Source organism: Chiloscyllium plagiosum, unplaced genomic scaffold (genome assembly GCF_037043375.1).
Source record: "Chiloscyllium plagiosum isolate Xiang-an unplaced genomic scaffold, Cpla_swu_hap1 HiC_scaffold_7, whole genome shotgun sequence".
Lineage (NCBI taxonomy): Eukaryota > Metazoa > Chordata > Chondrichthyes > Orectolobiformes > Hemiscylliidae > Chiloscyllium > Chiloscyllium plagiosum.
Genome location: NW_028270145.1, coordinates 56,208,524 through 56,235,403, shown reverse-complemented (window position 1 = coordinate 56,235,403; position 26,880 = coordinate 56,208,524). Strand labels below are relative to the sequence as shown.

The following is a 26,880-nucleotide window of genomic DNA, read 5'->3' as shown; positions in this document are numbered from 1 at the left end:
ATTTCAAATACAATTTATTTTTTGGTTACTTACAATACATGGGCAAATTTAAGGCATTACCAATTTTAACCTTGGACAGAAATTGCTAATGCGAGTTCCATTAACAATGGCCATTTGGACACTTCAAACTAGAAAAAGACATATCTGCCAGACAGGTCAGGATGTATAAGTGATAATCCTGACAGTTCTGTCCGCACATGTGCTCAAACACCTGTGGAAACACAATGCTTTGGCAGACACTGTTGGTGGAATCTTCTCTGTGCAATGATTGTTGAACCAGCAGACCCTCTTTGAACACAAAAGCATAAGAACAAGAAGCAGGAGTAGGCCATCGGGCCCTTCGAGCTTGCTCCACCATTCAATAAGATCATAGCGTTTACGTGGCCTCAGCTCCACTTACCTGCCCTCTCACCATAATCCTTAATTCATTTACTATTCGGAAATTATCTATCATAACTTTAGAAACATTTACTGAGGAAGCCTCAATTACTTCACTGGGCAGGGAATTCTATAGATTCCTCTGGGTGGAGAAGTTCCTTTTCAATTCAGTCCTAAATATGCTTCCCCTAATTTTGAGGCCATGTCCTCTTATCCTAGTTTCACCCACCAGTGGAAACATCCTCTCTACTTCTATCCTATCTATTCCCATCATAATTTTATATGTTTCTATAAGATTTCCCCCTCATTCTTCTGAATTCTAATGAATATAATCCCAGTCTATTCAGTCTCTCCTCAAAAGCCAACCCCCTCAACTCCGGAATCAACCTAATGAACCCCTCCTGCATCCGCTCTAGTGCCAGTACATCCTTTCCCAGGTTAGGAGATTAAAACTGCATGTAGGACTCAAGGTGTTGCCTCACCAGTGCTCTATAGAGCTGCAACATAGGCTCCCTGCTTTTAAATTCAATCCCTTTCTCAATATAGGACAAAATTCCATTTGCCTTCTTAATTTCCTGTTGCTCCTGCAGACCATGCACAAGGACACCCAGGTCCCTCTGCACAGCAGCATGTTGCAATTTTTTTACCATTCAAGTAATAGCTCTTTTTATTGTTACTCCTGTCAAAATGTATGACTTTACATTTATTAACATTGTACTCCAGCTGCTAGACCTTTGCCCACTCATTTACACTATCTATGTCTCTTTGCAAAGTTTCACAGTCCTCTGCACACTTTGCTCTACCACTCATCTTAGTGTCATCCGCAAACTTTGACACACTGCATGTGGTCCCCAACTTCAAATCATCTATGTAAATTGTGAATAATTGCAGTCCCAACACTGATCCCTGAGGCACACCACTAGTTACTGATTGCCAATCAGAAAAGCATTCATTTATCCCCAATATTTGCTTCCTGTTAGTTGACCAATCCTCTAGCCATGCTAATACATTGCCTGTAACGCCTTGCATCTTTATCTTATGCTGCAGCCTTTTTTTGTGGCACTTTGTCGAATGCCTTTTGGAAATCTAGGTACACCATATTTACTGGGTCCTTGTTGTCCACCATGCTCCTAATGTCTTCATAGAATTCCAGAAGATTAGTTAAGCATACCTTGCCCTTCACCAACCCATGCTGCTTCTGCCTAATGGGACAATTTCTATCTTGATGCCTTGTTATTTCTTCCTTGATAATAGACTCAAGCATTTTCCCCACTACAGAAGTTACGCTAACCGGTCTATAATTCCCGAACTTTCGTCTACCTCCTTTTTTAAACAGTGGTATCACATTTGCTGTTTTCCAATCTGCTGGAACTGTGCCAGAGTCCAGTGTATTTTAGAAAATTACCACAAGTGTATCACAAGCAAACTTGAACAACTGTCTGACTCTTAATCAGGAACATTCTTCAGAAGTTTACAAATCACAACATACAGTATTACATTTTCATGCTTTGCCATGGGAAAAGGTATGCCAAGGTAATCAGGATTCCCTGCTTGGCCAAGAAAAATAAAACTATCATCTATTTTAGTGGTATATGGCAAGACTCCCAGGGAATGACAGGTTATAACCTATCTTTTTAGTCTGGATCAGCAGATAGGACAATGCTTCGATTTCTCATATGATACAAGGACAACCACAATCATAGGACTTGCAGGGACAGTAACAGTCACGATCACTAACATAAGAACAGTGTTATAGAATGACCTGGTAATTATACTGAGGATTAACATGCTGATGTACTGAAAATTAATTTCATTATGATGTTGCTGCATATATGAGCCAGAACAATTCTTTCCACATTGGCATCTTCGAATCAAGATGTTTACAATATTAAACTGAAAGATGCAGTAAAATGCTTCACTCTTTAACCAGCCACAAACCCTGAAATGAAAATGAACACCACCACAGTAGTACAATAATGTTTACCTTAGATTTGGAAAAATTGTATCATGACGTTATATGGAAGTAGACACAAAACAAAAAATAAGATTGGTTAAAACTGAGAGAACTGCCAGATCCAGTTACTCCTTTTTTGACTTCACTGTTGAAATGGAATATTAATGGCCAAGATTTTGCACTTCAATTTTCTTATTTTTAAATTTGCTGTGACATGTTACTGAAAGTTAAAGAAACAGAATTTTGATTTTCATACAGAATTTCTAAACATTCTTGCCTTTGTTTTGTTGACCACCTTTTAATTAAATGTGACCTGGAAATTCCACTGTTCTTGATGTAATTTTAATGTATGATAACTTTTTGGCAGCTATTAATGCTATTTCCTGCCCCAAAATCTATCTCCCTAAATTATCTTGTGATTTCTGGCCCTTCCCACAATCTGCCCATGAAGTCCCGAGTGAGCTCATTTACATCTATCATAAGTCTTCTGCTTTTACACATGCAATGCACTAGGGGCAAGTTAGAATGTGAATTAAAGAGCAGCTGTTGCCAGAATCAGAGAAAATTGGAAGTGAGGAATTTGTGAGCCTGAAAAGAATAGAAAGTCTTAATAGCAATTTCTGCAACTGGGAATTAGTTTTGTGGTAGTTTTTGTTTATCATTCTGCACAGGCCTGGGCTTGTTTCAGACTGCTTATTTAATTGCAACATCAGAGAGCTTGTGTGCCATGGTCATCATACACTGCACCAACCATAGTGGAAGCTTCTTAGGATCAGGTATGTCATCCCTTTTGGATTTTATTGTTGTCTATCATAGAGTAGGAGTAGAGCAGCATGGAACAAATGAGCATCAGGCAATGTTTAAGGAACAAGGGCCTCATTTGATATTATTCCTCACTGACTATGCAGATAACGTAAGTCAAGAAACCTTACTGATGAGTTGCAGAGAGGCAGAATAACTTTCATTAAAATGGTCATGAGGGTGATATGTCTTGAATAGTATGAAAGTTAAAAGAGAAAGTATTTTTTCTGAACCGCTCTCTTTATGTGACTATGAAGATGATGACTACAATCAATATAGTTTAATACACATAGTGTACATTCAGACTGTCATAGGGAAATTCATATAATATTAACTAGGGAGCAATATGGATATGCTTTTGTCATGTGATTTACATACTTCAAATGAGATCTGGGAAATATACACCATTTTCTCCATGGCAAGGTGGGAGAAAGGAAGTGCCACCCAGTGTTGTGGTTATAGTTCTCTTAAGATCCAGGTATAATCAGGTTGCATCCAGATTGCTTTGCAAGCTCGAAGAGAATTGATCCTCAAATTTCTCAACAGAAACAACTCATGGGATGCTCAGGTTTTATATAACAATACACAAAGGATAATGCATGTCAATAAGTGGTAGGATTAAAGATGCTCCAACATATTGGCACTTCAAAATTCAGTTCTCCTTGGTTTCTTCATGTCATTGGGTATTTTATGAGTCACAAGATCTAACACCTAATTTCACAGATTATGATCCCATTCAAATTGCCTGACTACCAGAAGAAGAGTGCCACACTGCAACACAAGTCTCTACAATAATTTGACCTCTAATCTCCCACACCATCTAATCTTTTCCTGGCCTTCCCTTCTGTTACTCTTGTTTCTCAATAGTGTAAAAACCCATCGCTTGTCCAACTCTCACCAGTTCTGAGGATGAGTTATATTGGATTCAAAACATTAAATTTGTTTCTCCTTCCACTGATAGTATGAGATCTGCTGAGTTTCCCCCAGAACTTGTGTTTTTGTTTCAGATTTCAAGCATCTCCTAATTTTTATTTTGTCTTACCAGAGATAAGAGAGGGGAAGGTGGTGGCAGCTGGAAGATTGGCAAGGGCTGCTTTCCTGAATGAATCAGAACAACTTGAAACCTTACCAATCTAATGGTGTCTGGAATTGGCTTCCAGGATAGCCAGTCTAATAGTCCCTAATCCTGAAAGCCCTAGGAAACAGAAGCATGCATGATGGTTGTCATGGACTAGAAGCTCTCTAACTCCATTACAGATTCAGTTTTAAGTTTTGTGAAGGTGGATATACTGCTTCCAATATGCTCTTTAGGAGGACTCTGCTTCAAATTGCAATTACATCACAACAAAACCTAAGAAAATAGGAACAGGAATAGGCTATTCAGCCCTTAGAGCCTACTCTGCCATTCAGTGAGAGAATGGCTGATCCATATAACACAATTTTCCTGCATATCCCTTGAAGTTACATTCACATTCTTGAACATTCTCATGACTGACCCTCCACAGCCAGTCTCGGGCAGCGAACTCCAAAGATTGACCATCCTCTGAATGAAGAGATTCCTCTTCATCTCAATCCTAAAACTGTTGCCCCTTGTTCAGAGATTGAGTTCCCTGGTTCGAGAGACCTCAGTCATGGGAAACATCCTTCCTACATTTACCCTGTTAAGCCGTGTAAGAATTTTTAAATTTTAAAAATGTATTCAGGGGTTGACCAGGTCAGGTAAAGACAGCAAAATTCCTTCTCTAAATTACATGAGTCAATCAGATGTAATTTTGCAATAATAGACAAGGGTTCCATAGGCATCATCTGAATTTTTATTCCAGACTTTTTGAATTCCAAATCCACCATTTACCATGGTGGGATTCAAATACAGGTACCCAGAGCATTACCTGAGCTTCTGGATTATTAGTCTGGTGACAATATCAGTACAAAATCGCCTTCTGGCCAAATGTATTAATGAGGTCATCACTTATTTTTCAAAATTCCTGAGAATGTAGGTCCAGTTGATTTAATCTTTCCTCATATGACAATCTCTCCATCTCAGCATTTAGTTTGGTGATCTTTTATTGAATTCCCTCTTTGGCAAGTATATCGTTATGTAGGTAAGGAAGCCAAAACTGCACATACTACTCCAGATGTGGTCTTATTAAAATTGAGACAAAACTGCACATACTACTCCAGATGTGGTCTTAGTGAGATACCTTTTCATCTGTATTGAAATCCTCTTGCAATAGAAAGTAACATGCAATTTTACCTCCTTCATTGATCGCTGTACTTGCATGTAAGCCTTCAGTGACTAACGAATGAGGACAACCAAAATGCTTTTAAATTTAACACTTCCCGGCCTATCATCACTTATGAGATACTCTGTCTTTCAGTTTTCCCAAAAGTGGATACCTCACATTGTTCCATATTGTATTCCCTCTACCAAATCTTTTTCCCACTCACTGAACCCCTCCAATTCCCATTGAAACATTTTTGCATCCTCCTCACAACTCCCATTCCTATCTAGTTTTGTGTTATCTACAAATGTGCAAATATTACACTCAGATTAATTTAGATTGACTGGTTGGAGGCCAAGCAATGATCCTTGCAGTACCTCACAAGTTATAGTCTGCCAACCTGAAAATGATCCATTTATTCCTATTCCATTTTATGTCAATTAACCAGTTGTCATTCAATGCCAATGTATTTCCCCAATCCCAAGTGCTTGAATTTTGTTTACATACCTCCTGTAGAGAACATTATCAAAAGTCTTCTGAAAATTTAAATACATCACATCCACCAATTTCAGCATATCTATATTGTTAGTTACATCATCAAAGAACTTCAATAGGTTTGTCAAACATGATTTTTCTTTCATAAGGAAGAAGAACAGACAAAGGAAGCACATGGTGAGGTCAGTGCAGGAGAGAGAGAGAGAGAGAAAGAAACTGACACTGCCTTTGCTGTTTGAATTCATCTATCGCTTGACATCGGAGTGCGTCTGGGAAAATTAAGGTTCCCCATGGGAGACTGATTAGCAAGGTTAGATCTCATGGAATATAGGGAGAACTAGCCATTTGGATACAGAACTAGCTCAAAGGTAGAAGACAGAGGGTGGTAATGGAGGGTTGTTTTTCAGACTGGAGGCCTGTGACCAATGGAGTGCCACAAGGATTGGTGCTGGGTCCACTACTTGTTGTCATTTACAGATATGATTTGGATGCAAGCATAAGAGGTACAGTTAGTAAGTTTGCAGATGACACCAAAATTGGAGGTTCAGTGGACAGAGTACAACAAGATCTTGACCAGATGAGCCAATGGGCTGAGAAGTGGCAGATGGAGTTTATTCAGATAAATGCAAGGTGCTGCATTTTGGGAAAGCAAATCTTAACAGGACTTATATACTTAATGATAAGGTCCTCGGGAGTGTTGCTGAACAAAGAGACCTTGGAGTGCAGATTCACAGCTCCTTGGAAGTGGAGTCGCTGGTAGATAGGATAGTGAAGAAGGCGTTTGGTATGCTTTCCTTTATTGGTCAGAGTACTGAGTACAGGAGTTGGGAGGTCATGTTGCGGCTGTACAGGACATTGGTTAGGCCACTGTTGGAATATTGCGTGCAATTATGGTCTCCTTCCTATCGGAAAGATATTGTAAAACTTGAAAGGGTTCAGAAAAGATTTACAAGGATGTTGCCAGGGTTGGAGGATTTGAGTGGGATGATGCCAGGGTTGAAAGATTTGAGCTACAGGGAGAGGTTGAACAGGCTGAGGCTGTTTTCCCTGGAGCGTTGAAGGCTGAGGGGTGACCTTATAGAGGTTTACAAAATCATGAAGGGCATGGATAGGATAAATAGACAAAGTCTTTTCCCTGGGGTGGGGGAGTCCAGACCTAGATGGCATAGGTTTAGGGTGAGAGGGGAAAGAAATAAAAGAGATCTAAGGGGCAACTTTTTCACACAGAGGGTGGTACGTGTATGGAATGAGCTGCCAGAGGAAGTGGTGGAGACTGGTACAACTGCAACATTTAAAAGGCATTTGGATGGGTCTATGAGTAGGAAGGGATTGGAGGGATATGGGCCAGGTGCTGGCAGGTGGGACGAGATTGGGTTGGGATATCTGGTTGGCATGGACGGGTTGGACCAAAGGATCTCTTTCCATGCTGTACATCTCTATGACTCTAAGACTCTAAATCTAGGTTTGCCATTTTAGGTCCATTCCTTTCTAACAGTCCTGTTAACACAATCTTTATTAGAGATTCTCGCATCTTTCCTGTGACTAGTATTAGGCGAATAGATATGTAATTTTCCAGTACTGCCTTCTTTTTTAAATGGTCAAGTTGCATTTCCTGTCTTCAAATCTGAGGGACCATTCTCATTTCTACAGAACTTTGAAAGATGACCACCAACATATCAAATATTGCAGTTACATCTTCCAAGATTCTGGCCTATCGATCTTAAGGTCCAGGGGATTCATTCACGTTAAGTCTGATTAATTTCCCTAGTATTTTTAATAATCTTAATACCTTGCAATTCCTTGTTTACACTAATCTCTAGATTCCCCAATGGTTTTAGGCTTTTAGTAGTTTCCTTTGTGAAGACAGATACAATGCATTTGTTTAGTTACTCTGTTATGTTCTTAACACTCATAATAAATTGTCCTGACTCTGTTTGTAATGGATCTACATTCAATTCTGCTAATCTTTTCCTTTTCAAACACCTATAAAAGCTTTTCTAGTCAGCTTTTTTCAAAAACGTATACTGCAAACTTACTCTCATATACCATTTAGCCTTTCTGAATCATTTTCTTGGCCCTCCTTTGCAGAATCCTAAAATCCTCTGGATCTTTGAACTTTCCATTTATTTTGGAAATTTTATTGGCTTTTTTCCTTTGTCCTAATAATCCTTGAGTTATTTAGTTAGTAACGGTTGGAATGCTTTCTTTGTAGGTTTTAAATACATTATAGGAATGTGTTTTTGTTGTAATTTATGCATTATTTCTTTATATGTTAGCCATTGCCTGTCTACTGTCATATGTTTTAATTTAGTTTTCCAATTCATCATAGCTGAAAATGTGTTGCTGGAAAAGCGCAGCAGGTCAGGCAGCATCCAAGGAACAGGAGAATCAACGTTTCAGGCATAAGCCCTTCTTCAGGAATGAGGAAAGTGTGTCCAGCAGGCTAAGATAAAAGGTAGGGAGGAGGGACTTGGGGGAGGGGCTTTGGAAATGCGATAGGTGGAGGGAGGTCAAGGTGAGGGTGATAGGCTGGAGTGGGGTGGGGGCGGAGAGGTCAGGAAGATGATTGCAGGTTAGGAAGGCGGTGCTGAGTTCGAGGGATTTGACTGAGACAAGGTGGGGGGAGGGGAAATGAGGAAACTGGAGAAGTCTGAGTTCATCCCTTGTGGTTGGAGGGTTCCCAGGCAGAAGATGAGGCGCTCTTCCTCCAACCGTTGTCTTGCCATGGTCTGGCGATGGAGGAGTCCAAGGACCTGCATGTCCTTGGTGGAGTGGGAGAGGGAGTTAAAGTGTTGGGCTACGGGGTGGTTGGGTTGGTTGGTCCAGGTGTCCCAGAGGTGTTCTCTGAAAAGTTCCGCAAGTTGGCGGCCTGTCTCCCCAATATAGAGAAGGCCACATCGGGTGCAGCGGATACAATAGATGATGTGTGTGGAGGTGCAGGTGAATTTGTGGCGGATATGGAAGTGGCCTCCTTCTTCAAGGACCACAATTTCCCGCCAGACGTAGTCGACGATGCCCTCCACCGCATCTCTTCCACTTCCCGCTCCTCCGCCCTTGAGCCCCGCCCCTCCAAGCGCCACCAGGACAGAACCCCACTGGTCCTCACCTACCACCCCACAACGTATCATCCGCCGTCATTTCCGCCACCTCCAAACGGACCCCATCACCAGTGATATATTTCCCTCCCCTCCCCTATCAGCGTTCCGAAAAGACCACTCCCTCCGTGACTCCCTCGTCAGGTCCACACCCCCCACCAACCCAACCTCCACTCCCGGCACCTTCCCCTACAACCACAAGAAATGCAAAACTTGCGCCCACACCTCCCCCCTTACTTCCCTCCAAGGCCCCAAGGGACACTTCCATATCCGCCACAAATTCACCTGCACCTCCACACACATCATCTATTGTATCCGTTGCTCCCGATGCGGTCTCCTCTACATTGGGGAGACTGGGCGCCTCCTAGCAGAGCGCTTTAGGGAACATCTCCAAGACACCCGCACCAATCAACCAAACCGCCCCGTGGCTCAACATTTCAACTCCCCCTCCCACTCTGCCGAGGATATGGAGGTGCTGGGCCTCCTTCACCGCCGCTCCCTCACCACCAGGCGCATGGAAGAAGAACGCCTCATCTTCCGCCTCAGAACACTTCAACCCCAGGGCATCAATGTGGATTTCAACAGCTTCCTCATTTCCCCTTCCCCCACCTCATCCTAGTTTCTAACCTCCAGCAACACGATCCCCTTGACTTGTCCGGACTTGTCCGACCTGCCCAGCTCCTTTTCCACCTATCCACTCCACCCTCTCCTCCCTGACCTATCACCTTCATCTCCTCCCCCACTGACCTATTGTACTCTATGCTACTCTATCCCCACCCCCAGCTTATCTCTCCACGCTTCAGGCTCTCTGCCTTTATTCCTGATGAAGGGCTTTTGCCCGAAACGTTGATTTCGAAGCTTTTCGGATGCTGCCTGAATTGCTGTGCTCTTCCAGCACCACTAATCCAGAATCTGGTTTTGGAACTGGTCCTCCTGGGAGCAGATGCGGCGGAGACGAAGGAATTGGGAATATGGGATGGCGTTTTTACAGGGGGCAGGGTGGGAGGAGATGTAGTCTAGGTAGCTGTGGGAGTCGGTCGGTTTATAGTAGATGTCTGTGTCGATTCGGTCACCCGAGATAGAAATGGAAAGGTCCAGGAAGGGGAGGGAGGAGTCTGAGACGGTCCAGGTGAATTTGAGGTCGGGGTGGAAGGTGTTGGTAAAGTGGATGAACTGTTCAACCTCCTTGTGGGAGCACGAGGCAGCGCCGATACAGTCATCGATTTTGCGGAGGAAAAGGTGGGGGGTGGTGCCAGTGTAGCTGCAGAAGATGGACTGTTCCACATATCCTACAAAGAGGCAGGCATAGCTGGGGCCCATGCGGGTGCCCATGGCTACTCCTTTGGTTTGGAGGAAGTGGGAGGATTGGAAAGTGAAGTTGTTCAGGGTGAGGACCAGTTCAGTCAGTCGAAGGAGGGTGTCAGTAGAAGGGTACTGGTTGGTACGGCGGGAAAGGAAGAAGCGGAGGGCTTTAAGTCCTTCGTGATGAGGGATGGACAGGGATTGGATGTCCATGGTGAAGATAAGGCGTTGGGGACCGGGGAAGCGAAAATCATGGAGGAGGTGGAGAGCGTGGGTGGTGTCCCGAACGTAGGTGGGGAGTTCTTGGACTAAGGGGGACAGGACCGTGTCAAGGTATGCAGAGATGTGTTCGGTGGGGCAGGAGCAGGCTGAGACAATGGGTCGGCCAGGACTGTCAGGTTTGTGGATTTTGGGCAGGAGGTAGAAACGGGCAGTGTGGGGTTGTGGGACTATGAGGTTGGAGGCGGTGGATGGGAGATCCCCTGAGGTGATGAGGTTCTGGATGGTCTGGGAGATGATGGTTTGGTGGTGGGAGGTGGGGTCATGGTCAAGGAGGCAGTAGGAGGAGGTGCCCGCGAGCTGGCGTTTAGCCTCAGCGGTGTAAAGGTCGGTGCGCCAAACTACTACACTGGCACCTTTTCCTCCGCTACATCGATGACTGTATCGGCGCTGCCTCGAGCTCCCACAAGGAGGTTGAACAGTTCATCCACTTTACCAACACCTTCCACGCCGACCTCAAATTCACCTGGACCGTCTCAGACTCCTCCCTCCCCTTCCTAGACCTTTCCATTTCTATCTCGGGTGACCGAATCGACACGGACATCTACTATAAACCGACCGACTCCCACAGCTATCTAGACTACACCTCCTCCCACCCTGCCCCCCTGTAAAAACGCCATCCCATATTCCCAATTCCTTCGTCTCCGCCGCATCTGCTCCCAGGAGGACCAGTTCCAAAACCATACAACCCAGATGGCCTCCTTCTTCAAGGACCGCAATTTCCCGCTAGATGTAGTCGACGATGCCCTCCACCGCATCTCTTCCACTTCCCGCTCCTCCGCCCTTGAGCCCCGCCCCTCCAACCGCCACCAGGACAGAACCCCACTGGTCCTCACCTACCACCCCACCAACCTCCATGTACAACGTATCATCCGCCGTCATTTCCGCCACCTCCAAACGGACCCCACCACCAGTGATATATTTCCCTCCCCTCCCCTATCAGCGTTCCGAAAAGACCACTCCCTTCGTGACTCCCTCGTCAGGTCCACACCCCCACCAACCCAACCTCCACTCCCGGCACCTTCCCTTGCAACCGCAAGAAATGCAAAACTTGCGCCCACACCTCCCCCCTTACTTCCCTCCAAGGCCCCAAGGGACACTTCCATATCTGCCACAAATTCACCTGCACCTCCACACACATCATCTATTGCATCCGCTGCACCCGATGTGTCCTCCTCTATATTGGGGAGACAGGCCGCCTACTTGCGGAACGTTTCAGAGAACACCTCTGGGACACCCGGACCAACCAATCAACCCAACCACCCCGTAGCCCAACATTTTAACTCCCCCTCCCACTCCACCAAGGACATGCAGGTCCTTGGACTCCTCCATCGCCAGACCATGGCAACACGATGGTTGGAGGAAGAGCGCCTCATCTTCTGCCTGGGAACCCTCCAACCACAAGGGATGAACTCAAACTTCTCCAGTTTCCTCATTTCCCCTCCCCCCACCTTGTCTCAGTCAAATCCCTCAAACTCAGCAACGCCTTCCTAACCTGCAATCATCTTCCTGACCTCTCCGCCCCCACCTCACTCCGGCCTATCACCTTCACCTTGACCTCCCTTCACCTATCGCATTTCCAAAGCCCTTCCCCCAAGTCCCTCCTCCCTACCTTTTATCTTAGCCAGCTGGACACACTTTCCTCATTCCTGAAGAAGGGCTTATGCCCGAAAAGTCGATTCTCCTGTTCCTTGGATGCTGCCTGACCTGCTGCGCTTTTCCAGCAACACATTTTCAGCTCTGATCTCCAGCATCTGCAGCCCTCACTTTCTCTCTTCCAATTCATCATAGCCAGTTTGTCCCTCATAGTTTTGTAGCAGCCTTGGTTTAGATATTAGTTTCTAGATTCTTATTGAACTTAATGTAAATTGCCATCATACTTTGGTCATTCTTTCCTAAAGGCACCTTTGTAAAATTATTAATTAACCCTTGATATCTGGTGGCCTGTCTCTTTCAAACATGATGCTCCAACCTCGTCTGCAGCAACTGGTGTAAGTTATATGAGGACTATTTCAGATTATGCTAAAGGAGAGTGTAAGAGATGTGGTGGAATTATCCTGGTTAAATGGAGGCAAGAGTTTTTCAGGATTATTTATGTATGTAATTGTTGTTAGAACATAAAGAGAAAGATATCTTCCTGTAAGGTCGTAATTTAGAGCAGCATCTCATTTCCCCCAGCTGCTGCCAACCCAATGATCATTGTAACAGACATCCAACCCTTTCTGTTTCTTCTGTTATATATTAGTGAGTAGTGTTTACAGATTATTCTAAGTGAAACTATGGTACCTTATTTTGCTGTGTTGCTCTTTTCTGTTTGCCAAGCTTTTCTGTATTAGATTTCCTTGTAAAACAGAGATATGAATCAAGCTAGCTCAGAATTTCCCTGAGAAGCACATACGTCTCTAACTTGTCCCTCCCTTCGACTGCTAGTCTGGTCTTCAACAAAAACTAGCAATAAAAGGTAGCAGTCTAATTTTCATCTTTCCAACATATTATTTTCATTTTATGAGTTTTTTTTCACAAATCGCTACTGCTATAGATATGCAAATTGGTTAATTCACAAAAGTCTGATGTCAATATATCTCCAGGCTATTGGTTGATGAAATTCATTTTCTATTTGGGTAAAAATGGTACATCTCAGCATATGGAATTCTGAGGCTAATGATTGCATTTAAAATATTTATGTGTTAACTCAATTTGAACTTGTTTACTCCTCAAAGTAAAATAGATAGACTTCAAATAAAATTTGTCGAAGTAGAGGTTTATTACTATTTCAAAACAGCAAAAATTTTTAAAAATGCAGTATCTGTGCAGAATCCAAATTTTTCAATTTTTAAAATTCCTCTCATATTGTAGGACAGACGAAAATAAGGATGACCTTATTGAACATTTGGGGCTTTTGAACCATTAAAGATAAATAGACTTATATTCTGTTTCTTTCTATTACAGGGTACTTTGTTATCTCTTTTTTCAGTAAATTACTGTGGCAGTAAATTTGTTGTGGTCATTGAGCTGACTTGCAACAGAATTATCAATGAACAATCACATACTTATCTCAGCTTTTAGTGATAAAATAGCAATTAGACAACTGAATAAAAGTGTTATCTGACTAGAGCAGTTCGAGTGACTAAAAGAATGCTCATGAAATTGGTGAGAAATGTGATGAATAAAATAGGTGCATTTTTTACATGTAATTTTTATAGTTGACTATTTGTACCTGTGACTCCCAGAGACTGTCCACATTTAAATTAATTGACATTTTCTTAAAACAAAACTCTAATTGCACTTCGATTGAAGACTCATCTCCCCAGTTTGTTGAAGACAAGAGATTTTAAAAATTCAGAATAAGTAGATTTGCATCTCCTCTCATTTTCTATAGCCATCAAAACTCAGCACATGTGTGGACTGGTAAAATAATATTGTCCGTTCAGTACCGCAGTTAGGATAAACATGAGGAAATTGCATTCAGTTAGCATAAAGGTGATCCTTATTTCTGAATGCTGCAATCTAAAAATGGTGTAAGATTTGCTAAATCATTCTTGTAAAAGTATAAACTATTAAATCTGAAGAAGCAACTATCTCCTAAATAGGGTATTGTTATTTTTTACCTTGCTTTTGATGGATCAACGGATAGGGAATAGACTACGCCAACTGAGACCTTTGGGCCATCAGCTCCTGTACTTGAAAGAAATGTGTTTATTTTTAAAATGCTAATGTAGTCTACCTCAAAGCAATAGCTACAACAAATGAACAAAATAAACAAGTCACGAGTTTTCCATAAGGAGCTACTTTTCCCTACCCTCTCCACCTGTGAGCATCTGCTGTCAGGATCACTGAGCAACATGATATATGCAAAATTAATAAAGTTACTTACAAATCAATGTAGGCAGGGTAAGGAAATCAAGAATTATTCAGTTTAATCTTTTTTCTCCACACTCTTTGGGCTTATGATAAGGTCATTTACAAAACAAAAACAGTGCCTTTGAAATGTTTGTTCTTATAGAGGGGTTCTGCCTGGAGGAGGGCCTTGGTTAACAATTAGATTGGCCTTCTTACACTACCCTCACAATATTTGGCATTGGTTCTGTTAAAAGAAAGCCTACTAAGGTTAATATCCCCACTTTGATCTCTGTTGAAGCGTACCAGAAAGAATTAATTTACATTTCAGATTGAAAAAATGTTGACAGTATGAAAAGGCATCTTGTTTCTGGTATGTGAATGTGCTGCAACAGAATGAAAATGGAAAGAAAAATGAGGAGGCAGAAGGGATAACCATTGTTGCTGTCTTTACGGTGGAACAGATGAAAGAAGGTTAGATTTCAATGTACAGTATCTAACAGAAGCACATAAACCAAATGCTGCTAGAAGCTCAAATCTTTATGGAGAATCAAGTAATACATGAGATTCCAATGTGAGCAGTCAAATAGTTAACAAGTCATTTCTATAATTAAATATCTGTTGGACATAACTTTAAACAGTAGTCCACAGGAATGGCCAGAATCTACTTTCTGGCATGGCCTTCTGGGCAACAGTGGATGAAATTTAATGCCTCCTCAACAGTGAGTCTGAAGGAAGAGAGCATTTATTCGGAAATGAGGGTGCAAGGTGAGGACACTGCCACTCTCTAGTCTCCGCCCAATTAAGTTGAAGATTTGTGGACAGCTTTGCCACCTGAAAGCTATGTAGGCAAGGGGGTCATCACGTGTGAAGTTGAAACTGCAGTATCCCCGGGATGTACTCTGAGGGACTTGCTATTTGGAGGGCAGAAGTAAGGCTGGACGAAAGCCAGATGCATGCCTAATATGACCTACCATCGCCAGTCAAGACAATGTGAGGCTCTCACTGGTCCTCCAGCCAAATGATGAGACCCTGTCACATGGATTAAACTCTGACCTGTGTTACTTCCTTTTTCTAAAAGATCATGTATGTAAAGAGATGGGACAACAGAGCTCACTTAGAGGCTTTACTCAAGACATTTTAGCACAACTTAAGAAGATTGCTAAAAGAAATCATTATCTCACTGATATGACTGCTCTTTAAAATGTATTTCTTGTGACAGAAGAGCAGAGCATGAGCAGGCCATCAGGAAGCCAGGTTTACATAGCACCACTGTAGAAGGTCAAAACTCTTTGATACATAGTCAGTTACTGGTGTGTATTTCCTTTTTATTCAGTTAGGGGACATAGCTGTTGCTGCTTAGGCTGGCATTTATCTCCCATTCCTAACTGCCCTGCAGAAAGTGGTTGTGAGCGCTATGATTTTTGATCCAGCAGTGTGAAAGAATGGCGATACATCTCAAGTTGGGATGGTGAGAGAATTGGGGGGTGACTTGCAGGTGGTGATCTTTCCATAGAGGGTGATGGGTTGTTCAACTTCACTGCCAGCGGAGATGGTGGAAGCAGGCACTTCTGCAACTTTTAAGGTGTATCTTGATAGACACAGCAAAGGGAGGCAACAGAGGGATAGAAACCACAATAAATAAATAGGGGTCTAAATAAGGAATAGGAATTGGCACAGGCTTGGTGGGCTTCCTGTTTTATATTGTGTTGTATGTTTTATATGCAGGAACTGAATTAGGTCATTCAGCTCATCAAGTTTTCTCTGCCATTTGATCATAGCTGATATGTTTCTCATCCGCATTCTCCTGCCTTCTCCCTATAACCCATGATCCCCTTACTAATCAAAATACTATCTATCTCTGTCTTAAAGACCATAAGACCATAAGACATAGGAGTGGAAGTAAGGCCATTCGGCCCATCGAGTCCACTCCGCCATTCAATCATGGCTGATGCGCATTTCAGATCCACTTACCAGCGTTCTCCCCGTAGCCCTTAATTCCTCTAGACAACAAGAATCTATCAATCTCGGCCTTGAAGACATTTAGCGTCCCGGCTTCCACTGCACTCCGTGGCAATGAATTCCACAGGCCCACCACTCTCTGGCTGAAGAAATGTCTCCGCATTTCTGTTCTGAAATGACCCCCTCTAATTCTAAGGCTGTGTCCACAGGTCCTAGTCTCCTCGTTTAACTGAAACAATTTCCTAGCATCCACCTTTTCCAAGCCATGTATTATTTTGTACGTCTCTATTAAGTCTCCCCTTAATCTTCTAAACTCCAATGAATACAATCCCAGTATCCTCAGCCGTTCCTCATATGTTAGACCTGTCATTCCAGGGATCATCCGTGTGAATCTCCGCTGGACACGTTCCAGTGCCAGTATGTCCTTCCTGAGGTGTGGGGACCAAAACTGGACACAGTACTCCAAATGGGGCCTAACCAGAGCTTTATAAAGTCTTAGTAGTACATCTCTGCTTTTATATTCCAACCCTCTTGAGATAAGAGACAACATTGCATTCGCTTTCTTAATCACGGACTCAACCTGCATGTTTACCTTTAGAGAATCCTCGACTAGCACTCCCAGATCCCTTTGTGCTTTGGCTTTATTAATTTTCTCACCATTTAGAAAGTAGTCTATGCTTTTATTCTTTTTGCCAAAGTGCAAGACCTCGCACTTGCTCACATTAAATTCCATCAGCCATTTCCTGGACCACTCTCCCAACCTGTCTAGATCCTTCTGTAGCCTCCCCACTTCCTCAGTACTACCTGCCTGTCCACCTAACTTCGTATCATCGGCAAACTTCGCTAGAATGCCCCCGGTTCCCTCATCCAAATCATTAATATATAATGCGAACAGCTGTGGCCCCAGCACCGAACCCTGCGGGACACCGCTCGTTACCGGCTGCCATTCTGAAAAAGAACCTTTTATCCCAACTCTCTGCCTTCTGTTAGACAGCCAATCCTCAATCCATCCCAGCAGCTCACCTCGAACACCATGGGCCCTCACCTTGCTCAGCAGCCTCCCGTGTGGCACCTTATCAAAGGCCTTTTGAAAGTCTAGATAGACCACATCCACTGGGTTTCCCTGGTCTAACCTACTTGTTACCTCTTCAAAAAATTCCAACAGGTTTGTCAGGCATGACCTCCCTTTACTAAATCACTTAAGACACTTAATAATTTCGCCTCTGCTGCCTTCTGCGACAATGAGTTCTGTGGATTCACCATTCTCTGGCAGAAGAAATTCCTCCTCATTTCAGTTCTAAAAGGTCGTCCCTTCACTCTGAGACTGTCCTCAGGTCCTAGTATCTCCGACTAGTGGAAATATCTTCTCCTTGTTCACTCTTATTCAGGCCTCTCAGTATTTTGTAAGTTCAATGAGATTCTTCCTCTTCATCCTTCCAAACTCCATCAAGTATAGATCCTGAGTCCTCCACCGCTTCTTATATGCAAAGCCTTTCACCCCTGGGATCATTCTAATAAACCTCCTCTGGACCCCCTCCAACTTCAGAACATCCTTCCTTAAAGACAGGGCCCAAAACTGCTCACAATAGTTCAAATGTGGTTTAACCAAATCCTTATAAAGAATCAACAGTATAACTCCACTCTTGCATTCTAGCCCATAAACAATGCATTTGACTTTCTAACTGCCAACTGAACCTGCATGTTAACCTTAAAAGAATCCTGAACTAGGACTCCTAAGTCTCTTTGTGCTTCAGCTTTCCAAAACCTTTTCCATTAGGAAAATAGTCTATACCTCTATTTTTCCTAAGATGGTGCATAACCTCACATTTTCCAACACTGTATTCCATCTGGCATTTTTTTACAAACTCTGCGACACTGTCCATGTCCTTCAGCAGGAAGGACACTCACTCGCCTAGGAGCTCTGAACACCTGACCTTATGAGGTATTAAACTTCTTGCAATGGATGAGAGTCCTAAGAATGATCACATGTTGCCCATACTTTAATGTTTTTCTGAGTCTGCTTTGGCAAATCTTTATGCACTCATACCTTCTATTTAATCCATCCTTTGTTCAATTTGACTTTGTGAATTTCTGATATCACCCCTAAAAATTTGAACACTTTCATCTTACTGGTTCAAATTGTAGCATTTCATCTCACTGCTGTTTTATGATCTTCCAGTTAATAGCTGAAAGGATGACCTAACAACATTTCACATTTTAATGTAATATTACTAAAAGCATTATTATGTCTTGCTGAAATAGAAATAATTTCAAAACTTTTCATCCTGCCCTCATCCGGACAGATGCAGAAATGCTGGATTTCACAGAGGTCAACAACTTACGCTACATAAGAACAGGATGTTGATTAGTTCAGAAGCAGACTCTGATTGCTCATGATGTTGCCATGGAGAATGCACCCAATGCTTTTATTTAATTTAACTAAGGTACAATGCTAGGACAAACTAATTTTATTTGCAGATGACAGGTCCCTGCTTAGAAATATGTGCAGCTTCTAACAAATGAGCAATATTGCAAGCCCTATTGACAATCTTAAATTAGCTGTCTGAGCACACATGGGAATGTTCAACAATTGTCACCCAATTACGGGAAAGTATCTCACATTAGTTATCATGCCAGGAGTTTTGCAAGTATCAGCCAGTAGTCTGTCTATTGTAGACAGCCACAGAAACATGCTGTTTCACATAGTGTGCCAGTTATTGAGACTTAAGGTGTCTGTATCTGGCATTCTCAGACTGGGAAATTTTGATCTCCAAACTGTTTTTCACTGTTAGGTATTTTTTCTCTCATACAAGCTAGTTGAATTTCACAGCCTCAATTTAATTCCTCATGGTTTTTGGTCTTTTCAATCTGGTTGCCAATTCCACCCATTTTCTTGTGTGGTGCACCACAATGTCTTGTTGCCTGTAAGTGCTCTCTGTGTCTTGGATTCTCACAGACTAAACTTGTCTATCTGACTTTTGTGGATACCTTAGACTCTTTGTTTCTCAAAGCCCATCACAATGGCAATGTGATCACATGGGTCTTGTCTCGAAGGAGAAATGCTGATTTGCTATCCTTCAAACTCCAAATTCCAATGCTCTCTATCTTGGAAATAAGAGAAGTTTAAATCACAACTATTTACATTCCAACTTCCTCAACATTTTCTGGGATGTGGAGACTCAGTCTATCTACTGCTCGGACACAGGCAGTTGTCATTATCACCAAGTGTTAAGAGCTGCATTTTATTTCCAGTATACCCTTTACTTTCCAAAAAGCAACCACACAGGCTTGCTGTTAGGCATATGTAAAACTAGATCATATGACCCATTTTCATTTCACCTTAAATTAATTGCTAACCCTCAAAACATAACAACTTTCTAAACCTCATAATTGTAACAGTTGCATGCTCGTATTGTTTTAACACCAGTTAAGCCTTTAGTACAGTACTTTTACTTTTATAAAGGCTTTGTGAGCTTATAACTGCCCCACCCATCTACCTACCCCACTATCTACCACATCACCTTTGAGCCACTACAAATTTATTGGAACTTCTCACTTAACTGCAATTGCAGAGAGGGCATGCTTCTTTGTCCTACTCACGAATATTATAATTAGTGGACATTACAATTACTGACAGGATTATTGCTGGGGACATTGGGCAGGTCAAAATACTGCTTTACTCCTGTCAGCAGGTGGTGGACTTCAGTAATATTTGGGACCAGATTCATGAGTGTAACTTAACAGTAAAGAAAGTTGGCAAATTTCATTGCCTGAAACATGTAGCAAAGAATGAGATTGAGGTTCTTAAACTATGAATTTAACATTGCCATCACATAGGCCTTAAATCAGTTGATGGTTAAAAAAACCAGAAGTTCAGGGATGCAAGATAACCGAGCAGGTAACACAACACCAGGTTATAGTCCAACAGGTTTATTCGGAAGCACTAGCTTTTGAAGCGCTGCTTCTTATCAGGTGGTTGTGGAGCAGAATCATAAGAACAGAATGTATAGCAACAGGATTGCAGTGTCATGGAATGTAATATTAAACAAATTTAGCTTAAGAATGCAATCCTGTTGCTATAAATTCTGTGTCTTATGATTCTGCTCCACAACCACCTGATGAAGAAGCAGCGCTTCGAAAGCTAGTGCTTCCAAATAAACCTGTTGGACTATAACCTGGTGTTTTGTGATTTTTAACTTTGTGCATCCCAGCCCAACACCAGCACCCCCAAAACATGATTAGCAGGTAACTATATTCAATTTTATTTGAGGGAGGCAGGGATAAAAAATTAGATTGCACATATTCCAAATTTTATACTGATTGCTATAATCAACTTTTCAACCATTTAGTTCTGATAGTAGTGACAGTAAAATCAATCAAGCATGTATTTAAATATCCACGTATCATATTCTTTGTCAGGAAAAGAAAATTCTTTGAAACAAGCAGCAGATTTATTGCCATGGTGATGCATTACAATCTACCAAGTCCATGCCTAAATTTAGATGAAATTAAATACAACTAAATTGCAAACAAATATTTCCTTTGTGCATCAAAATTTCAATACATATTGCTTTAGTTTCAAATCCAGCACTATAAATTATTGTGTTTGGCAATTTTTGGTATTTCTGTAGAATGGTTATGGCAGCATTCTTTTATTGTCCTATCCTTATACTCTACAAGAAAACACTGGATACAAAGGATGACAAATAAATGTAAGCACTGAAATCTGCACATGAAAATGTGTATCACGATAATATCTGAATTTGTGCATGACTAAAACACTTAGATTTAGTTGCTATCTGCAACATTTTTGTTCAGGGTGTGTAAAATGATATTTTCAAGCACTAGCTTTACCTGTTTGAATACAAATGGCAGCTTCTCTTTGAGACTTCAGTTGCTTGTAGATTTTATGAGCAACGTATCCTCTCCAGGCTAAAAGGAAACAAATAGGAGAAAGTGAGGACTGCAGATGCTGGAGAGTCAAGAGCCAGAATTTGTATAAAAGCTACAAGATTTACTTGAAAAAATATATTTTTCCCCTGACAAAGCAATTTTTATTCTTGGGTGAGGAAAAGAAGTGAACTAATTTTGTAGTCTGTTTATTTCAAATTTACTGTAGATTGTAGCTATAAGTGGATCTGGCATTTAAGACAATCCAATATTTCTGACTCCTAAAACTATGAATTTGAATAGTGAGTTAAAAATCACGCAACACCAGGTTATAGTCCAACATGTTTAAATGGAAGCACGAGCTTTTAGAGCTGATGGTGAACCTGTCCTGATGAACCTCCGAAAGCTAGTGCTTCCAATTAAACCTGTTGGACTATAACCTGATGTTGTGTGATTTTTAACTTTGTACACCCTAGTCTAACACTAGCATCTCCAAAGCATGACTATTTGAATACTGTTATGAAGACATGCCCATATCAGATATTAATTTTATTTCATCTTCTGGAGACAGGCATTGCATTTTTCAAAAAACGTTTTTAACTGAAACAAAAACTCAGACTGAAACTAAAAATGTCTGCCATAATTTGCATTACTATGTAGTCCGCATTCCACTTTGCTGAGAGTCAATTGCAGGATCTAAGAAGACCAAATCACAGACAATAATTCCCTGGTGGGGTGTAAACAGCTTCCTTCCTGCCTATCAGAAACGAATATTCACAGTTTCAACCATGCAACAATGAGCCATTCAAAAATTAATTGTTTGGGCAATTGGTCTTGACTTTCTTAAAATGCGAGCTAATCAAAATTACCGTTGGAACAATCAAATGATTGTTAAACATCTGACAGCAAATAGGGAAAAGACATGTGACTAAACAAACCTTGTGTGTGTTTACCAAGGACATAATTTAGTGGAAGACCACAGCAGCTGTGAGAGGAAACTGTTGCTCTTTCTTCTGCAATCTCCTTCCAAGATAGCATCCTGTTTGATGAGTTTAATTATGTTGACATTCCCACAAGTAAGAAATTTTAAAAGAAGTTTCCACACCAGCAGTTCCAGAAGATGTAGAAAACATCAGCTATAACCTTAAATATCTGGCTGAATACAAAGACCTTTGGACAGCTGTAGGCAAGGCAGAGAGCGACTTACCATCAACAAACCTTTACTAATCTTCTTTTCTTCCTGAAGTTAAAAATCACACACCACCAGGTTATAGTCCAATAGATTTATTTGGAAGCACTAGCTTTCGGAGCGCTGCTCCTTCATCAGTTATGATTTGGAGATGCCGGTGTTGGACTGGTGTGTACAAAGTTACAAATCACACAACACCAGGTTATAGTTCAATAGGTTTAATTGGAAGCACTAGCTTTCGGAACGCCGCTCCTTCATCAGGTGGTTGTGGAGTGCACAATTGTAAGACACAGAATTTATAGCAAAAGTTTACAGTGTGATGTAACTGAAATTATACATTGAAAAATACTTGATTACTCGTTAAGTCTCTCATCTGTTAGAATGACCATGATAGTTTCACTTCCTTCATATGGTCAATTTTGTATCGATGTTGTTACTGTCCCTTTTATTCCATGAGTTCTTACTTTGTTCACAAGTCTGTGGTGCAGCACTGTATCACTGTGTACCATTCTGGTCACCCTGCTATAGGAATGATATTATTAAATTGCAGAGGGTTCAGAAAAGATTTACCAGGATGTTGCTGTGATGACAGGGTTTGAGGTCTGAGGAGAGGCTGGATAGGTGGAACTTCTTTCACTGAAACATGGAGGATTATAAAATCATGGCAGGCATGGATAAGGTGAATAGCCAAGGTCTTTTTCCTTGGCTGGGGGAGTTCAAAACTAGGGGGCATATTTTAAGGTGTATGAAGAAAGATTTAAAAGTGACCTGAGGGGCAACGTATTCACAGAGAGGGTGGTTCATATGTGGAATAAACTGCCAGAAGAAGAGTCATGCAAGTACAGTTAGAATACTTAAAAAACATTTGGACAGGTACATGAATAGGAAAGGTTTAAAGTGATATTGGCCAAATTCAAGCATATGGGACTAGCTTAGTTTGGCAAAGTTATTTGGCATGGATGAGTTGGACTGAAGGGTCTGTTTCGGTGTTGTATGACTTTATGACGTTTTGAAAGTCATGATAATCTAAGATAGAGGATGGGAAAAAATTGTGATTGTAGAGCTGCTCCTTTTTGAGGTATTTTCAGTGTTGGAGCTGATTTCCTCAAAATCTCAGAACAGTAATTACTGTTTCATAAGCTCTTGCATTGTTTTGGAACTTCAGAAAAGAATAGAGATCAAAACCTGTACAGCTGTCTGATGAGGCAGTGAACATTCACTGATGACTACCTCTGCTGTTTAGTTTCAAGTATCTCTGGATAATGGAGTCCTTCTAAGAAAAGTAAACTAACAGTGAAATTCAGAGCTGACCTTGGAGAAACCTGCGTGGCGGAGCTCACAGCAGGGGAACTGCTAAGTGGCAAGTTTTAAAAGTGTAACTTACTTTTTTGGGGGAAATCCACAATGGTGAGGAGAATGTGTTTTTATTAATTATATGTTGTATTCAGATCTGTCTTGATTAAACTTTTTAAAAAATAAGCACTAAGCTATCCTGGAGCAGTGTTTTTTGAGCATTAAGACTGTGCTATTTTCTGGATTTGTAGATTGGTAAGGTGCAATAATGGCCTTTCGTAGAGTGATGTGCTCTTTCTGCTGGATGTGGAGATAAGAGAGAGTTTCCATGCTTCTGATGAGTATGTCTGCAGGACATATGTTTGGCTGTGAATCCTATTGGATTGCATGGATCGGAGGGAGCAGCAGTTAGAGGCAATGAGAAATTTACAGGAGTTAGAGGGGTGTGACGGATGGCAGTTGCAGGAAGACAGAAAAACAGCAGATACAGTTGGTAGACGAGTTGCTTCCAGGACAGGTAGGAGAGTGTTATGGAAAATGTTAGGGGGTGAGGAACTCTCAGGAAATATAGCACTGACAGCCAGGTGTCTGGTACTGAGACTAGTTCTAATGTAACAAGGGATACATCAGGTTCAAAGCAAACAATTGTGACAGGGGACTCTAGTCAGAAGCACAGACAGACATTTCTGCAGATAACAACAAGACATCAGAATAATGTGTTGCCTCCCTGGTGCCAGGATTAAGGATGTCTCAAAGAGGGTGCAGAGTATTCTCAAAGGGGAGAGGGACCAGCAGGAGGTCATTGTACACATTGGAACTAATGACACAGGAAGAGAAAAGGATGAGATTCCGAGGAGACAATATAGGAGTTAAGTAGGACTTTAAAAAGTAGGTTCTCAAAGGTAGTAATATATAGAATACTTCAGATGCCATGAGCTAGTGAGTAGAAATAGGAAGGTAGAGCAGGTGAATACGTGGCTGATGATCTGGTGCAGGGGAGAAGGATTCACATTTTTGTATCACTGGAATCTCTTCTGGGGTAGAAGTGACCTGGATATGAAGGACAGATTGCATCTGAATTAGAAGGGAACTAATATACTGGCAGGGAGATTTGCAGGAGCTGTTCAGGAGGATTTAAACTAGTAAGAGTTGGGTGATGGGACCCAGGAGGATAGTATGACATAGGGCTCATAAATTAAACTACATTTATTTCAATGCAAGAGGTCTAACAGGTAAGATGGATGAATTCAGGGCATGGTTGCAAATTTGCAATTGGGAGATCGTAGCAATTACTGAGATGTGCCTCAGGGATTGATAGGACTGGAAGCTTAATATTCCAGGATATAGATGCTATAGGAAGGATGGAAGGAGGGCAAAAGAATAGGAGGAGGGGCGTTTTTGATGAGGGATAACATTACAGATATACTTAAGGAAGATATTCCTGGGAATACCTCCAGGGAAGTTATTTGGGCAGAACTGAGAAATAAGAAAGGGATGATCATCTTATTGGGATTGTACTATAGACCTCCCAGGAGTCAGCGTGAAATTGAGAAACATATTTGTAGGGAGATCGCAGTTATGTGTAAGAAGAATAGGCTGGAAATGGTAGGGGATTTTAACTTGCCAAACGTAGACTGGGACAGTCATAATGTTAAGGGCTTGGTTGGAGAGGAATTTGTCAAGTGTGTACAAGAAAAGTTTCAGATTCAGTATGTGGATATACCTACTAGAGAAAGTGCAAAACTTGACCTACACTTGGGAAATAAGGCAGGGCAGGTGATTGAGGTATCAGTGGGGGAGCACGTTGGGGCCAGTGACTATAATTCTATTAGTTTTAAAATAGTGATGGAAAAGGATCGAGAAGTTAAAATTCCAAATTGGAGGAAGGCCCAATTTTGAAGGTATTAGGCAAGAACTTTCAAAAGTTCTCAAGAAGTTCTCCTCCTTTAAGAACGTTCAAAAGTTGATTGGGGGCAGGTAAATGGAAGGCTGGAAATGGAAAGCCTTCAAAAATGAGGAAATGAGGGTCCAGAGACAATATGTTCCTGTTAGGGTGAAGGGCGAAGCTGGTAGGTGTAGGGAATGCTGGATGACTGGAGAAATTGAGGTTTTGGTCAATAGGAGTATACTTAAGAGGGAAATCAGGAAGGCAAAACAGGGGCATGAGATAGCTTTGGCAAATAGGGTTAAGGAGAATCCAACAGGATTCTAGAAATATGTTAAGAGCAAAAGAGTAATTAGGGACAGCATAGGGACCCTTAAAGATCAGCAAGGCCACCTATGTGTGGAACCGCAGGAGCTGGGAGAGATACTAAATGAATAGTTTGCATCACTGTTTACTGTGGAGAAGGATATGGAAGATAGAGAACTTGGGGGAATAGACACCGAAATCTTGAAAAATATTCATGTTAGAGAGGAGGAGACATTGGATGTCTTAAAATGCATATAGGTGGATATATCCCCAGGACCTGATTAGGTGTTCCCTTGAACTTTGTGGGAAGCTAGGCAAGTGATTGCTGGGTTGCTTGCTGAAATATTTATATCATTGTTAGCTGCAGGTGAGGCAACAGAAGACTGCAGGTTGGCTATTGTGGTACCACTATTTAAGAAAGATGGTAAGGAAAAGCCAGGCAATTATAAATCAGTGAGCCTGAAATCAGTGGTGGGAAAGTTGTTGGAGGGGATTCTGAGGGACAGGATTTACATGTATTTGAAAAGGCAAGGACTGATCAGCGATAGTCAACATGGCTTTGTGCATGACAAATCACGTTTCACTAACTTGATTGAGTTTTTTGAAGAAGTAACTAAGAGGATTGATGAGGGCAGAGCGGTGGACATGATCTATATGGACTTCAGTAAGGTATTCGCCAAGGTTCCTCATGGAAGACTGTTTAGTAAAGTTAGATCACATGGAATACAGGGAGAGCTAGCCTGTGGTTACAGAATTGGTTCAAAGGTACAAGACAGGGGGTAGTGATGGAGGGTTGCTTTTCAGACTGGTGGCCTGTGATCAGTGGAGTGCCACAAGGATCAGGGCTGGGTCCACTGCTTATCATCATTTATATAAATGATTTGGATATGAACATCAGAGGTATGATTAGTATGTTTGCGGATTACACCAAAATTGGAGATGTAGCGGACAGCACAAGAAAGTTACCTCCGAATACAACGGGATCTTGATCA

At 41.8% G+C, this 26,880-nt stretch overlaps 1 protein-coding gene across 8 annotated transcripts in view; it reads right to left on the bottom strand.

Annotated features, from left to right (window-relative positions):
• Positions 1-26,880, bottom strand: part of myo3b (myosin IIIB) — a 581,719-nt gene that overhangs the window by 131,696 nt on the left and 423,143 nt on the right. For all 8 annotated transcript variants that reach the window (XM_087989045.1, XM_043693701.2, XM_043693699.2 and 5 more), the window contains one exon: positions 21,180-21,257. In XM_087989045.1, the coding sequence (XP_087845171.1) occupies positions 21,180-21,257 (78 nt within the window). The remainder of the gene's footprint in view (positions 1-21,179; positions 21,258-26,880) is intronic.